The 16,915-nt window shown below is 36.3% G+C and overlaps 1 protein-coding gene across 1 annotated transcript in view; it reads left to right on the forward strand.

The window, feature by feature from the left end:
* LOC107655172 (DNA-directed RNA polymerase, mitochondrial-like) overlaps positions 1-16,915 on the forward strand; it is a 45,634-nt gene that overhangs the window by 5,694 nt on the left and 23,025 nt on the right. The window contains 9 exon segments of the mRNA XM_016442595.1: positions 4,087-4,273; positions 8,370-8,486; positions 8,488-8,520; positions 10,777-10,944; positions 11,510-11,680; positions 11,782-12,021; positions 13,825-14,616; positions 15,916-16,038; positions 16,202-16,324. Of these exon segments, the coding sequence (XP_016298081.1) occupies positions 4,087-4,273; positions 8,370-8,486; positions 8,488-8,520; positions 10,777-10,944; positions 11,510-11,680; positions 11,782-12,021; positions 13,825-14,616; positions 15,916-16,038; positions 16,202-16,324 (1,954 nt within the window).

Genomic DNA, 16,915 nt, shown 5'->3' on the forward strand with positions numbered 1-16,915 from the left:
GAAAACCAAACAAAGTAGTTTCGCTTTCTCAACGAAGCACACAGCGTCTTCGGGATATGGCGGCGGCAACAATACTACAGTGAGACTAAAAGTTACGCCTTCTTTCTTTTCGTGAACATTTGGGCGGCGTTATGCAAATCTTCCCACATTGTGATGTAGATATGTGGGGGCGTGTTAGAACGAGCCATTTTAGGTAGGTGTGGCTGACTCTTAACTTTTATAAAGAATATCTCTTTGGATTTGAGACTTTAGTCTTCTTTAGTCTTCTTTATGCACAAGAGCTTGTAACACTCCAAAGAGAAAGGAAAAATTGAAATCGCGTCATATGACCCCTTTAACAACTTTGCAAACTGTTTTCATTTAAGGATACGTTATAAACTGCAAAAGAGATATTTTTCAAAACCCCATATGACCTGCTCTTTAACTAAAACGATAAAAAATATTAAACATTTCTTTGTTAATTGAAAAAAAAAAAGCTGAATTAAAATACACACACACACATACATATATACGCACACACACAAGTTGATGGTGCCACCTACTGTAAGGTCTACTCCACTTAGTTCTGCTCGGCCACACAAAGGCTTAATGCTTTTGCATAGACATTAGCTTGGCAAATGCAATGAAAGCAGCGCTTTGAACGCTCCACAGAAAGCCTAAGCAGAGTCAACTCACACCAACCTCTATATTTATAAGCTTCCTTTGTCCCCGACAAGAGATCAGCCTTTAAAAGAATGCTTCAGGATTACCCTCATATAGAGGTTTCCACCTCTCCTAATTGCATTTGCATCAGCAGAGGGTTTAACATTTACAAGAGTATTGAATGCAACCCTCAGGAGGTAATGATGCGATTGTTCCTCTGTCACGCTCAAGATGGAAAGGTTAAAGAAATGTCTTTCTCAAGGCCTCACATTGCCCTCGACGGCTTCATCTGCTCCATGTGCGCCCACTAGAGGGCACTGATGACTCATCCTCTGTGCATTTCACTCCCAAAGAAGCCTGTTGCTGTGGAAACCATTGCTGCATTCTTAGAGGCTTTGGAATAACCCAGTCTGTCCTGCAGACTCCTGGCAATGTAAAATATCTCAGCCGGTTACAGACCCTTACAGAATAAATGTGCTTAAACCACTAGTTTACAACTAGTACCACAACACTGTTGAATTCATGATTCTGATTGGTTGATAGACTTTCTAAGGGGTGGTTAATGTTGAATAAGTAGTTCCAGGTTTGTTGAATGCATTACAGTTCTGTATTTTGTTCTCCCTGAGCTAGAAATAGCCACTTGGCCTGTTTCTTAAAGGAATAGTTCGCCTAAAATTTGCAAAAAAATTTACTCACCCTCAGGCCATCCATACGGAAGTCCTAAGAGGCCATGGATTATTAATATTTTTCTTTCTTGTTTTCTTGTGATCACGACTTAATTTTCTCGTGATCTCGACATAACGAAAGTTGTTTTCTCGTTATCACAACTTAATATTTTCTCGTTATCTCGACATGACATGAAAGTTGTTTTCTTGTGATTACGACTTAAAGGGTTAGTTCACCCAAAAATGAAAATTAGCCCATAAATTACTCGCCCTCAAGGCATCCTAGGTGTATATGACTTTCTTCTTTCAGATGAATCCAGTCGGAGTTATATTAAAAATTGTCTTATATCTTTCAAGCTGCTTAATGGCAGTCAGCGAGTGTTGCAGTGCTTCAGTCCAAAAGAAGTGAAATAAAACGCGCCCATCCATTAAAAAAAAAGTGTCTCACACGGCTCTGATGGGTGAACAAAGTCGTCCTGTAGCGAATCAATGCGTTTTTGTAAGAAAAATATCCATATTCAAAGCGTAATAATCACTTTAATCTTGCTTGCGCCAACAGTTGTACACAGAAGCAGCTCCGGGAGGATGACGTATGAGGTCGGCATTGCGCATGCGCCGGTAAGTCTCGTGAAAACCAACGTTTGTTTACAGGAGCAAAGGAAGCAAAGTTTCCTTACTTTAGCAAAGGAAAACCAGTCTCCTCTTGGCTTATATCGAAATCCTCTGACATTCTTCTATAGAAATCCTCGTTTTGTAATTTTAATTAGTGACTGTTGTTTTGTTTTGATCTCTCCCCTGCGCTTTCCGCGTTCGTCACTTCTGAGCGGTGCATGCGCAACGCCGATGTCCTACGTCATCCGCCCGGAACTGCTTCTGTTTACAACAGTGAGCGCAAACTAGATTAAATTATTACGTTTTAAAAGATATAAGACAATTTTTAATATAACTCCGACTGGATTCGTCTGAAAGAAGAAAGTCATATACACCTAGGATGCCTTGAGGGTGAGTTTGGGCTAATTTTTATTTTTGGGTGAACGAACCCTTTAATTTTCTCGTGATCTCGACATAACGAAAGTAGTTTTTTTTACAATGATTGTTTGATTTGTTTGATCTACTGTTGCTATAGTAACGAACGCAACGACGCGCATCTGATCGACAGATAAACCGTACGCTCTTACTGTATGTCCTGGATATTTCAGCATATTTTACCTTGCTTAGTAATAACGTCTACAATACATAAATAAAGGCTGATCAGTCACTGTTGATATTTCCAGAGACAGTATGCTAAACATTTTGTTTGTGTAATTAACATGTTTAAATGGTCAAAGCAACACCCGGAAGATTATTCTGAGAAAATATTAAGTCGTGATAACAAGAAAACAACTTTTGTAATGTCGAGATCACGAAATAATAAGTCGTGATCACAAGAAAACAACTTGTGTCGAGATCACGGGATAATTAAGTCGTGATCACGAGAAAACAAGAAAGAAAAAATATTAGTAATCCATGGCCTCTTAGGACTTGCGTACATCCGAGATGTAGATGAGTTTGTTTCTTCATCAGAAAGGATTTGGAGAAATTAAGCATTACATCACTTGCTTACCAATTGATCCTCTGCAGTGAATGGGTGCTGTCAGAATGAGAGTCCAAACAGCTGATAAAAACCACAAAATTCCACAAGTAATCCACATACCACTCCAGTCCGTCAATTAACGTCTTGTGAAGCGAAATGCTGTGTTTGTAAGAAACCAATACATCAAGATTTCTTTAAAGGGGTCATATGATGTTGCTAAAAAATAACATTAATTTGTGTATTTGGTGTAATGAAATGTGTTTATGCGGTTTAAGATAAAAAAAACCCACATTATTTTCCAGGCGGGCTTGCGGCAACCACATGTGACGACCCCGGGCTGGACAAACATGCAGATTTTCACTTCAAGTCATTAATTGATGGACTGGAGTGATGTGGATTACTTGTGGATTATTCTGATGTTTTTATCAGCTGTTTGGACTCTCATTCTGATGGCACCCATTCACTGCGGAGGATCCATTGGTGAGAAAGGGATGTAATGATACATTTATCCAAATCTGTTTTGATCAAGAAACAAACTGATCCACATCTTGGATGGCCTTTTTTTTTTTTTTTTTTTTTTTTGTTAAAAGGGAGAATTGGACTTTAAAATAAAGGGTGGCCTTTTTTTTTTTTTTTTTTTCTCTCAATTATTTTGGTGGTCTGTCATCAGCTATTCCTTTCTTATTTTCTCTGGCACAGACTCATTCTCTCTTCCAGAGTGCTTTAATTTGTATTCTGTCCATGATAGAAACATAGCTCTACATCAACAGTGAGCATTCCAGCTGCGTGGGGCTCTGACTTTATTCACACTTTTTCAGTTTGAATAAACATGGCCTTGTAATTCTTGGACATATGGCAGTGGCCTATCTGACACCCACTGCAGGCGGGAGCAGAACGTTCTGTTCGAAAGCGCTCCGTGTCAATGCAAATATTTGATATTCCACTCCAACACCCCGCCAGTCTCAGCGCCATGAGCCCAGGTGCTGCGATCGTGGAAGTTTTCTCATTATAAGGCCTTTCCCATCCACCTTTGGATTATCAAATTAATTTTTTTTTAAAGTAATGGCTTCATCTGGGAGTTAGCCCACAATTGCAAGGCCATGTTTATCTGGTATTGGAAAGTAATAATGAAAAAAAAAAAAAAGTACTTTAGCTTCAAATACATGTTATTGTGAAATATAATCATATCTCTTCTGGTCCACACAGGTGTCTGCAGCAGATGGAAATGGACGGCCTGTCCGTGGATGATGTGTTCAGACAGTGTGTATTTAAAAAGGATGAAAGAGAAATGGTTCTGAGGGCCGTCCAATTGGTGCAACCCGAATACCAACCCAATGTATCCAGAGATCAACATGTCTGTTCCCTGCCATTGGTGGAACAGTTTTATGCTGAGGTACCATTACATTACATTACTTTGTATTACTTTTCAAAAGTTTGGGATATGTACGATTTTTTTAAATTCTTTTGAAAAAGTATCTTATGCTCACCATAGCTGCATTTATTTGACCAAAATATGGTAAAAACAGTAATATTGTGAAATATTATTGCAATATAACATATTTTGCATTTTAATATATTTTAAAATGTAATTTATTCCTGTGATGGCAAAGCTGAATTTTCACTCTTCTGTGTCACATGATCCTTCCAGAAATCATTCTGAAATGCTGATTTGGTGATCAAGAAACATTTCTTATTAATATAAATTTTGAAAATGGTTTTGTGCCTTAATATTTTGTTTTTTGTCTTTTTCAGGAAGAAATTTAGAATAAAAAGAATAAATATTACAGCATTTATATATATATATATATATATATATATATATATATATTGCAACATTATAAATTAAACTTTTGATCAATTTAATATTTCCTTGCTAAATAAACATATTTCTTACAATAAATAAATTGATAAATAAATAAATAATAAAAAGTGATTCATCCCAAACTTTTGAAAGGTAGTTTTTTTTTATTTTATATAGATATATATATATATATATATACATATATACAGCCGTATTTTTATATCATATTTACTTTATTACATTTTATTTATAAAATGCACTTTTATTCATTTTTATTCGTTCAGTTTTTTTTATTCAATTCTGTCCTGTCTGTTGTGGTTTTTTTGGAGCTACAGTGTTTATGGTGTTACAACACCCTAGACTGTACATATTTTACTACTCATTAAAGACTTTGTTGTCCTTTTTCGTCACGTTAGGGTTTTTCATATATAGATATGACCATTTGCGTTAAACCTTCATCGTGAAATGCTAGTGAATTGGTTGTAAAACAGGTTAATTGCACTGCTAAAATGGAGTTGGAGTGGAGGCTGGTATTATAAAACAGGTGGTGCTTTTCATAGAACTATATACCTGTCTTTTCTGTCAACATTAAAAGACCTGCCTGAACTTGTCTTGTGTGTCAAAATGACGACTTTCACTACCATGTCAGCTGTCATCTGCTATATAATTCCTTCATACAGAGGTGCCCGCTCTATTTTTGGGCACACTGGGGGGTTTTATTTAGCCAGTCTGCCCCACAACCAATTCCCCGCCATCCCCCTTTCTCCCCAACTGATTCATTACCGCAGGTGCACATGAGTTCATTTGTAACCCACACCCCACTGCCTAACACCTTGAATGGAAACTTTCTTGGAAAGTACAGAATAACTGGGTCATGTGAAGGACTGAGATGAAATGCTGCAACTCTTAGCACTAATCAGTAAAGAAATTCTGTTAGCAACTTTTCAGAGATGCCCAACAGGCTAAATTTGTTTTTAAAATATGTTGTTGGCAGATGTTTTGTTGTGTGATGTTTTTGTTTTGTTTTGTTTTGTTTTGTTAGAATTTGCTTTGCTTTGTTGTGTTGTGCCCTGCGTTGTTGTGTTTTACTTTTCTTTTTTGTGATTTGCTTTGTTTTGCTTTCTTGTGCTTTGTTTTATTGTGTTTTGTTTGTTTGTTTTTTATTTATTTTTGTAGTTATTTTATTTTATTCCTTTATCATTTATGATTGTTGTCCTGATAAAAGCCAAAACAAAATCTTACGCCAGACTGTACATTATGCATAACAGTACTAATATGCAGTTTATGTAGATGGCAGAAGTTTACTTGTGAAGTTTTGGTTTTTTTTTTGCTTTTTGTTAGAATTTGCTTTGCTTTGTTGTGTTGTCCCCTTCGTTGTTGTGTTTTACTTTGCTTTTTTGTGATTTGCTTTCTTGTGCTGTTTTATTGTGTTTTGTTTGCTTGGTTTTTCTTTATTTTTTGTAGTTATTTTATTTTATTCCTTTGTCGTTTATGATTGTTGTCCTGATAAAAGCCAAAACAAAACTGTGATCTTACGCCAGACTGTACAATATTCATAACAGTACTATTGTAATTATTGACTCTGTTAACGTAGCTAAATACATGTTCAAATATACTGCTTGCATAATTTTTTTATTTTTATAATTGTTTAGAATATTTTAATGTTTTGTTTTAATTTAAGATAATCCAGACTGTAAAATATTTGTCATAGTACTACTGTAATGATTGACAGTGTCGACCAGTGATCAATTTCAGTTCATGATCATGATCAGATTAGCTCATAGCAAGCAAATGTTCACAAAGTTTCGCCTTGAGAGGAAAGAAAATGGTCACTGTCACTGTCAAAATTCACAATTAATGTTTCATCAAGGCAATTAATTGGCTGTCAGTGAGCACAAGTGATCAAATACCACCAATTCTTTCCATTTACCTCTTTTTACGATTCTTGAAATGTATCTTTGACTTCAAAATCATGTTGTGTGCACCAGGTTTAGATAGTTTGAGTTGTTACCCCACACAGTTGCATTGCCATAAATGTCTTGCCTCCCAATGCATCCTTTATTCGCACAACTTCACTAAAGCATTGAAGATTATAACGACACATCCCTAACACAGAGGTCATCACACGTGCTTCTCCCTGTCAGGGCTGTGGACCTTGGAAATAAGGGCCTCTGCTGAGCCATACACAACACTGCATCTTGTGTTCTGCATGGCCGGGCTGTAGTAGTCATCACCGTGGGCATGATTTATCCCTCCACAACCTTTGTGCTTGCTTTGGCTGGTGTCCATGTGATCTCTATTGAGGACAGATTTAGCAGTCGCTCTCTCCTTGTGAGTATTAACGCTCAAGCTGACCTGTTCTGTCCCAGCCCTTCCATGATGTGTTTGGTGATAATTCCCAGATGTCTGTGCAGGACGGCAACGCCTCCCCTCGAATAATAAATGACTGCACATGTCAACGCACAGCCCACATTAACATGATCTCTGCACCACTTAGCAAGCTGTTGCTATAATATATGCCGTATTTACAGTTCGTATTTTATGCAGCCACACATTTGGCTGCCGGCCAGACTTGAGAGAGTGGAACTGTTCAACCTCATTAGATTTTAATTGGCTGTACCTGAAAGTTAATAGACAGATTTGAAATCCGCATGGTTATTTTAGTTAGCTAGTTTGCTTGGTTCTTTTAAATATATAAGTGCACTTAAACATAAAGAATTTTTGGTTCTTTCATTTGGCCATAAAGTTCAATGGCTTCTTTCGATCGGGACTCATAACAAATTGTGCAGCCTGTGAAAGGTTGAAGTAAATAGTCTCCATAATTGCCAGTCAAATAAATTATAATTTTTTTATGTTTATCCTAATGAGATTTAAACCCTCTCATCCTTCATATCCAGTTATAAGGAGCCAGTAATATTAAACTTAGAGCCTCTGGCGATGATGATTCTCAGCACTCATTATTTAGCGGATCATCTTGAGCTCTGTTATGATTTTGTACACGCATAACACACTGGTTGTGCAAGGATGTTATAATACTATGCAGTTAGTTAATAATAAGATTGCCGGTTTAACACATTAATTTATTGCAATTAATTTAAAAAAGTGTTAAAAAAAAGTAATTAAAATTTTACATTTGAAAGTAAGGATAATTATAAAATAATATAATTGTCACTAATAAATAAAATCAGCAAAGTAGATGTTATAATATTATGCAGTTACTTAGTATGGTAATACTAAGGATGTCAATTTAAAACATTATTGTAGTACAATTAATAAAAAACTGCTAAAAAAATTAAAAAGTGAAAATTTTGCATTGGAAAGTCAGCATTAAATTACACTAATACAGTTTTTACTAATAAATGTAAAAATAGTAAAGCAAATATCACAATGTTATGCAGTCAGTGTTGCTGTTAATAGTAGGACTGTCAGTTTAACATCTTAATTTAGTACAATTAATTTAAAAATGTTAAAAAAAAATAAATTAAACTTTTACATTAGAAATTCAGCATAGGTTATACTACTAAAATTGTTACTAATAATAAAAAAATAAATAAAGTAAAAGGTAATAGAAGAATATTGAATCTCAGATAGTTGCATTTCTCTTTTTAATAAACTAAGTAGCAGAGTACATTTGATTTGCATTTATTTTATGGTTTTACTGACTTGATTCCCATCTTGTGTGTTTCAGAGGGAAGGTGCCACGTATCCTAAACTGGACTTCAGCCTGAAAGAACTGCGGGACCGGTTTAGTCTTCAGCTGGCTATGGAAAAAGCCACTACCATCACTATTGACTCAGTGGAGGCCTTTAAAGCCTGTCACCGAAAACATGGCCAAAATGGTACGAAACCACAACCTGTCTGATTTAATTTGAAAAATCATGAGGTTACTGTTATTGCATTTATGGCAGAGTGGGGTAAGATGTGTATAAGTTGTGTCTAGTAATCTAGCATTATTTTAGTCACATGTCTATATATTTAGAAAAAGCCGTTAAAATATAGCAGTTTTTTAGACTAAAACTAATTTAGCCAGGTCTAAAAATGTGTTGGTGCATTGCAATTGTATAAAACATATGTAAATTTGGCTAAAGATTAGCTACGGTGTTGCCTCACACAGTTGCATTGCCATAAATTTCTTGCCTTCCAATGCCTTGCCTAAAAATGTGTTGGTGCATTGCAGTTGTATAAAACATATGTAAATTTGGCTAAAGATTAGCTACGGTGTTGCCTCATACAGTTGCATTGCCATAAATTTCTTGCCTTCCTATGCCTTGCCTAAAAATGTGTTGGTGCATTGCAATTGTATAAAACATATGTAAATTTGGCTAAAGATTAGCTACGGATTATAAAATGAAGCATTTTTCCCAAAATGGTAGCTAGGGGTAAAAATGTGTCAGTTTCGGGGTAAGATGTGCCAGTGCTAAGAAATGGTACAGATACAGTAAATAATGTTATAAAATGTTGAAAAAGCCCACTGTTAAAGTACTTTTTTTTAATGTAAAATGTATTAATATGCTGCAAAATATGGGATGGAAATTCGAATGGAATGTAGATTGTTTTCTCGTATTCCCCAATGATTGAATTCTCTCCTAACATGGGGTAAGTTGGACACAACTTTTTATAAGGAATATTAGTTTTTACTTCATTACTCTTGGGGAGGGCAGCATAAGTAAAAAAAACAGTGGCACATCTTACCCCACTGTCCCTTACACCAAATTATTTATTTCCGTTTGTGGGCCAGAGTTAATATTGCTATGACTGGTTTCTCTGAAACTAGCACAGTGGGAATCCTCAAGCATAGGAAACTACCATAAAGAGGCCTTTCAAAATCACATACACACGTGTGGACGATTTTCCTTTCAATAGTTAACATGTTATATTTTTTTAGGATCCAGATTTGCACCTAAGCTATGATCCATTGGCTAAACTCAGACATTTTTGAAAGTTTCCAGCTCATGCATTGAAAGTAGTCATATTTCCACAATCCAGCTGCTTTTTAAACTGACATTTGCTCCGCTGTCTGTGTTCCCTCACGAGAAAGGTCCCCTGTGGTCCCGCAACATTTGCGCTAGGGTTTAATGGAATAGAAATGCATTGTAATGTGTCCCCACCAGCCCTGTGAGAGAGAGTCATCTTTCCATCGGAGGGTCAGCATAACTGATCTGTGTCATCTGCCTGCTCCCCCAGTCTGCAGGGAAACAGAAAAGCATCCTGATAAAGAGATGACCCACTTTCGGCCGGGCGGCACTGACTGCCCACCGAACCCGATTTGTGTTGTGCATAAAATTCACATCTACATTTAAATGAGATTTTATTTTTTAAAGCCGCAGGCTGCTTGAGAGGAGAATATGGTGTAACGTAAAGGCCACAAATGGTAGCTGAGTGAATCTCATGAAAACTGTCCAGAAATGTCACATTTCACACTAAAATCCAAAGGAAAAAATATATAATTTGTAATTTGAAGCCTGTAATGAAGTGATAATGAAGCCTATTTTAGGAGCATTAAGACACTTTATTTTCATGTCAATTAAGCACATCCTCTACCCAAATTCTCAGTACGTTACTGTAATGGGGAAAAGTAGTGTATTATATCAGGGATTCCCAAACTTTTTTGTCCGCTAAACTCCTAAAATATTTACTTGAAGTCCCTGTGAGATTTTAAGTTAATATTTCAATATTATAACAGCCGTTTGCATGTTCATTTGATCACCTAGTGCTCACATGGCATGCAGGTAAACAAATAAAACATATTAAAAAAAGATAATAATAATAGCATAAGTTTTTTTATTGTTTTCATTTTAAAGTTATTTATTTTCATTTTACATTTTTATGATTTAATTCATTAACACCTCATGAACCCCCTGCAGTTTAATCATACCCTGTTTATATATAAAATATAGTATATATTTTAAATATAGTATATATAAAAAAGTAAAATTGTTTGTTTACATTATGATATTGGTTGTACTGAAGTATATTTAACCTCTTTGTTGAAGTAAATGTATTGTCTTCATTGCCAACATTTCAATTTTCATTTGTTCATTAATATTGTTGCACATACTGAATTTGAAAAAAAAAAAACATTTATATTTTTATAGAGAGAATTACTAGCAACACGGCGCAAACACTGGGAGAAAGCTCTCCTCCATGCACTGAAGGAAAAGAAACGGATATTATCCAGCAAAAGCCAGAAGTCCTGGAGTACCTGCATATACCCATACCTGTGTATCCTGGATGATCAGGATTATGTGAACATCATGCTTCAGGTACCAACTTTACGCCGAATTTCCATGAGGCGGATAAAAATGATAATTTCTTGGTCACTAGAGCCAAAAAAAATATGGTCATATTTTAACATTTTCAGATACTTTTTGTTTCTCTTCGAGTAATAATAAAAATAATAATAATTCATTACATTTATATAGCGCTTTTCTAGGCACTCAAAGCGCTTTACATTGTCAGGGGGTATCTCCTCATCCACCACCAGTGTGCAGCATCCACCTGGATGATGCGACGGCAGCCATAGTGCGCCAGAACGCCCACCATACACCAGCTTATTGGTGGAGAGGAGACAGAGTGATGAAGCCAATCAGTAGATATGGGGATTGTTAGGAGGCCATGATGATCAGAGGCCAATGGGCAAATTTGGCCAAATTTGTGTGGGTTTTGACCAGAACCCACACAGACCGCAGGGTGAGCACCCCCTGCTGGCCTCACTAACACCTCTTCCAGCAGCAACCTAGTTTTCCCAGGAGGTCTCCCATCCAGGTACTGGAAAAAGACGTACTTGGTGTACCTTTAAAGTGATATTTCTCTCCATATTTTTTGTAGAGTTTAGACAAGCAGTCACCCAGTGGTGAATCTTTGCTTATCATGGCGGAGGAGATGGGAAACCGAGTCTACAATTTGTACTCCATCCCGCAGAAGAGCCACAGTCAGATGATTGAGAAGCTTGGGAGTATCTACAACTCGTATGCTGAGCTCCTGGCAAACGACATTGAGGTGTACAAGCTTTGGTTGACCAGATCTGACACCTTCAGTTTGCTCTCGAATCAAATATCTAAATTGGCTTTTACATTTTATCACCTCCTGTTTCATCATAGACCAATGGCATGCTGCTGCGGGACTATTGGGCGAGTCTTGAGATGGAGAGGTACAGCGGTCCCTCTCTTTTAAGTGACGACACCCCTTGGCCGATGGTTCTGATGGTGCAGCTGGGCAGCTTACTGGTTGACCTGATGGTTCATGAGCTCAAAATTTGGAGCAACATCCTCAATCCTGCTCAAGATAAGAAGCTCATCCCCATCCTTTACCACATGTACACGTTCTGCAGCAATCATAAGGTAAGAGGTCGAGACCAGCTGGACTCGAATTTGTACGTTAAAATACTGCACATCCCTGAAGTGTTTTTGCTTCCATGTTGAAGGCTGTTCATGGCTAGACAGTCAAATGACTGTCCATTAAAATTTGTGTCATAAACCATCCGTTCCCCATCTAAATCCTCTCACGGACACGCATGTTTTCATGAATTATGGAATAATTTTTTCCTGTGCGAGTGATCGCAGGCCAGCGGAGGAAGACGGATTGTGGCGAAACTAATCTCTTTTTTTACTGTCCTCTTAATTGCCCGTTTGATTAACCGCCAAGGGATTGCAAAAAGAGGGAAGAAGAGCCCAAAAAGATTGTGAGAATTTCCTTTTTGTCCTCAAAATCTCATTCCTGACGCTGCTGCCCTGCCTCTTGGCATGCTCCATGAACTTCAAAGACCCAAAGCTTAACTCCCGTTCCTCCGCTGAGCTTGCAGATGGCCCGTACAGCAGGGAAGAGCTCTGAGTTTAGCGTGTCTGTGGATTATTCATGTGGCATGAATGCTGTCGAGTGGATTCACATTCTTTTTCGAGACATTTAAAATGCCACCTTGTAGCAAGATGATCTCCATCTTTTCTTCTTGAGGTTTAGACTAGTGAAATGACTTGACAAATCCAGTTTTCTGTCTTGTGAGCTGAATCTTTTTTAGTGAATTTAGTGTAGTTTAGTCTGATTCATGAAACAAATGACTCTTGTGATTTGATTCTTTTTAGTGAATGAAAAACATACAGCACGACCAGTGTCGTTCGATTTACGAGCAAATAACTCTAGTTATTTTCTATTATTTTTTTAGTGAATCCACAAGATACAGCAGGAACAGTGTAGTCTGATTCATGACTAAAGGCCCATTCACACCAAGGACGATAACTATAAAGGTAACGATAAAGATATAGTTCTAAAAATCGTTCTCAATATTAAAGAATAGCAGAGTCCTCACCACAGCTATAACGATAAAGACAAAGAGAAACGATATAGTTGGAATCACTTTCAAAACGATTTTTCTCCAGCTGATGAACGATGAAACATTGACAGCCAATCAGAATCCATCCTGCTGTAACGAGCTTCAGAATTTAAAGCGGCAGACGCGTGTGCGCTTAGAATAAACAGATGATATCGTTTGATGGTGTGGATGCTAATATCGTTATCTTTATAGTTATATTTATAGTTATTGTTCTTGGTGTGAACGGGGCTTAACACTTTTAATGAATTAATTCCTTTAATGAATACTTCAAAAAGACGTGTTACCGCTTCAAATCAGTCTGAAACACAGCCCTGAATACTGAATCACTGTAATTACCCAAATGAATCAGAATCAAATTCAGAATCAAATTGCGAAATCTTCATCAATACCCATCCCTGCTTGTTTATACCAGAACATACAAACAGATCATGTCAACTGAACCTTATAGTAAAATTATATATTAATTTTCATGATTCAGCACTCACACCCATTGTGTTTCTGGGACTATTTTGTAGGCATTTGTGTGGGTACATGTGCTTCCTCTTTCTCTTTGATTAGAAGTTGTTTATCCGGCTCTCAAAGACAGTTACGTCTGTTGTGCACCATAAACATTTTACCAGTAGCACTCATAAATCATCTCTGGTTTATTTGAGGTGGGTTACAGGCCTGCTGGGAGCTAGCGATGACAAATGTTTATTAATGTAGACCTGTCACGGCATTTAAGGATTTAATTGTCCATGTTAAACGTCCTTTTTGTGACATGCCTTTAAGGAAAGTCTTGATTTTCATTTGTTCTCCTCTTTGGCATCCACATCAGATTGGCTTCATCAAACCACATCCTATTGTGACACAAATCCAGAGGGTTGCGATGGAAACCAAACTCACATTCGACTCTTACGTCATGCCCATGCTGTGTCCTTCTGTTCCCTGGACGTCCCCAAAGAGCGGCGCTTACTTGTTGACGCCAACCAAGTTGATGCGCTCCACCGATGGAGCCATCCAACACCAACTTCTCCTGGAGAAGAGTCGAGATGAGGATCTTCATGCCGTGCTGGACTCCCTCAATCAGGTGGGCAACTGTCCCTGGAAGATCAACAAGCCCCTGTTATACATCATCATCTCAATCTTCAATGACAAAGGCAGCGACAAGCTCTGCATCCCTCCACCTCTCTCCGAAGCACCCGAGATTCCTCGCTTCAACCCTCACGACCCGTCTTATACTCAGGCCGAGAAGGCCTACATGAAACGGGAGGGAGTCAAAGCCAAGAAGAAGGTGGCGGAGATGCACAGCCTCCGAATGGATGCGCTGTATAAGTTGTCCATTGCCAACCACATGAGGGACGAGATCTTTTGGTTTCCACACAATATGGACTTCCGAGGGCGTACCTACCGCCGGCCGCCTTATTTTAACCACCTTGGTAGTGACGTGACCAGGGGATTGCTGCTGTTTGCCGAGGGAAGGCCTCTCGGGCCCAAAGGCCTCGACTGGTTGAAGATCCATCTGGTGAACCTCACGGGGTTGAAGAAGCGTAGCTCACTAGCTGGAAGACTGGAGTATGCTGAGAGTATCATGGAGGACATCCTAGACTCGGCAGACCGTCCTCTTGACGTAAGCATTTTAATAGCACCTTTACCTTACTTATGTACTAGGAGTTGTACAGCTGGATGAACTTATGTACGACTAGTGACGCAATGAGTGGAATTGCAATGAGTGATGATGATGCTGATGATAGAGATAAATAAATAATACTAGTTATAATTATCATTTAAATGTATTATAATTGTAATAAAAAAATTTAATGGAAAAGTATTAAATATAATAATAATAATAATTATTATTATTATTATTATTATTAGCTAACTCTCTGACCAGAGTATTAGGGCATATACATAATAATAATATTAGTAAATAATAATAATAATTATTATTATTATTGGAATAATTAAATAAAAATACTAATAATAGTAATTATAATAGTATAATAATAGTAATTTTGATATGATTAAATTTTAAATTTCAATATTTTATTAAAGGTGGTTATAATAATAAAATTATTTAATTTATTGTTATTAATAATAATAACTATTATTATTGTTGTTGTTGTTATTGTTCCTAGTATTAACAATAATCATAATAAAAAATAAATAAACATTTAAATTTTATATTTAAACTTAATGTTTTATTATTATTATTAATAGTAATAATAATGTTATTCAATTTACTGTTATTAACAACAACAATAGTAATAGTTATAATAGTTGAATAATAGTTGAATTATTAAATAAAATTATCATAGCCCCAAAATGCATATCGTACAAAAAATAAATAAATAAATCAACTTTTAGTTTATTAATATTGCCATGAACTGCATAAGCTTATTTAATTTCCTATAACTATACTTAATTAACTATACACAATTATATTTAGTTGCGCATTTAATCTGCATTTAGCATTATTTTCCCAGTGTCCATGGTATGAAAACAGACCTGTGATTAATTTTTGGGTCATAATCCTACAGTATATAGTTTATGCATTTATTATATATATTGTAACGAAACATATAATACAATTACAGAAAATATACAGTACAGAATATATGTATTATATCATTCAACATTAGATATATTATTATAATACAATCATCATATGCTATTAAACATGATACTTATAGTACAGGATTTGTTTCAATCCTCTAATTTTTATCGGATATATTTGCAGGCCATTTTCAGGCTTTATTATAGCAGACCTCAGTTTACTCTGCATGTAGACCTTCTATGTATTCAGTACATTCAGATCTGAACGCATCACACTGCAGGCTATGAGCTATGACTGAGCCATATTTTTGTGTTTTATTGAAATGATTGTCACATTCCTCGTTCCCTAAAGAGTCACAGCTCTATTTTGCAGGGTCGCAAATGGTGGATGAATGCAGATGAGCCGTGGCAGGCACTGGCTTGTTGTATGGAGATAGCAAATGCCTCACGCTCACCCGACCACACCAAATTCATCTCTTATTTCCCAGTACATCAGGTACTGAATCTTTACTTTACAGTTGTTATAAATTAAGACCAGCCAACTTTTGTTGTTCAAATACAAGTTACTTATAAACCTAACTGCTGTTTAGGGCTAAGTTGTAGACTTTAAAGCTACTTTAAACTGTTAAATATGCATCCTCTCTGTCTCTCTCTCGTAGGACGGTTCGTGCAACGGCCTGCAGCACTATGCTGCCCTCGGGCGGGATGTGATTGGTGCTACTTCGGTGAACCTCATGCCCTGTGAACTGCCTCAGGATGTCTACAGTGGTGTAGCTCAGCAGGTCAGTCACGCTGCGGCACCAGAGGGCGGCAGTGCGTCTTACTGCCCTCTTGAGTGGCGTTTCCCAATCTTTTCTTGTCCATAGTTCCATCAATAAGGTACAGACACCGCTTCATCAGCACCAAAATATAAATGTGTTTTATTTTAAGTCATATTATACTGGGTAATATCATTTAGCGTTTTCATTAATGTTAATATAATGCTCATTATTTCAGTAATTCACTTTTAAACTTAAAATAATAAGGTGAAAAACAGACTTACCAAGTAGCTTCCTCTCAAATTAATTTGATAATTTCTTTCAAATTAATTTGAAATCATAAGATTGATTTGTGTATATATTATTATTATTATTATTATTGCTGTTACTATTAAATGTTATTACAATAAGATGTATAATTAATTTATTTTATTTAATAATATAAAAATTATAATTTCCTTTAGAAATGTTCTGATTTAAATGTAATATTATAGTGAACATTATTGTGGTTAATTAAAAGTGTTATATTATTTTTTTAATTAGATTTAAATACGATTTAAATACAATTTAAATATATATATATATATATATATATATATATATATATAAACTATA

The sequence above is a fragment of the Sinocyclocheilus anshuiensis genome, unplaced genomic scaffold, assembly GCF_001515605.1.
Source record: "Sinocyclocheilus anshuiensis isolate Anshui unplaced genomic scaffold, SAMN03320099.WGS_v1.1 scaffold735, whole genome shotgun sequence".
In the NCBI taxonomy this organism is placed as follows: Eukaryota; Metazoa; Chordata; class Actinopteri; order Cypriniformes; family Cyprinidae; genus Sinocyclocheilus; species Sinocyclocheilus anshuiensis.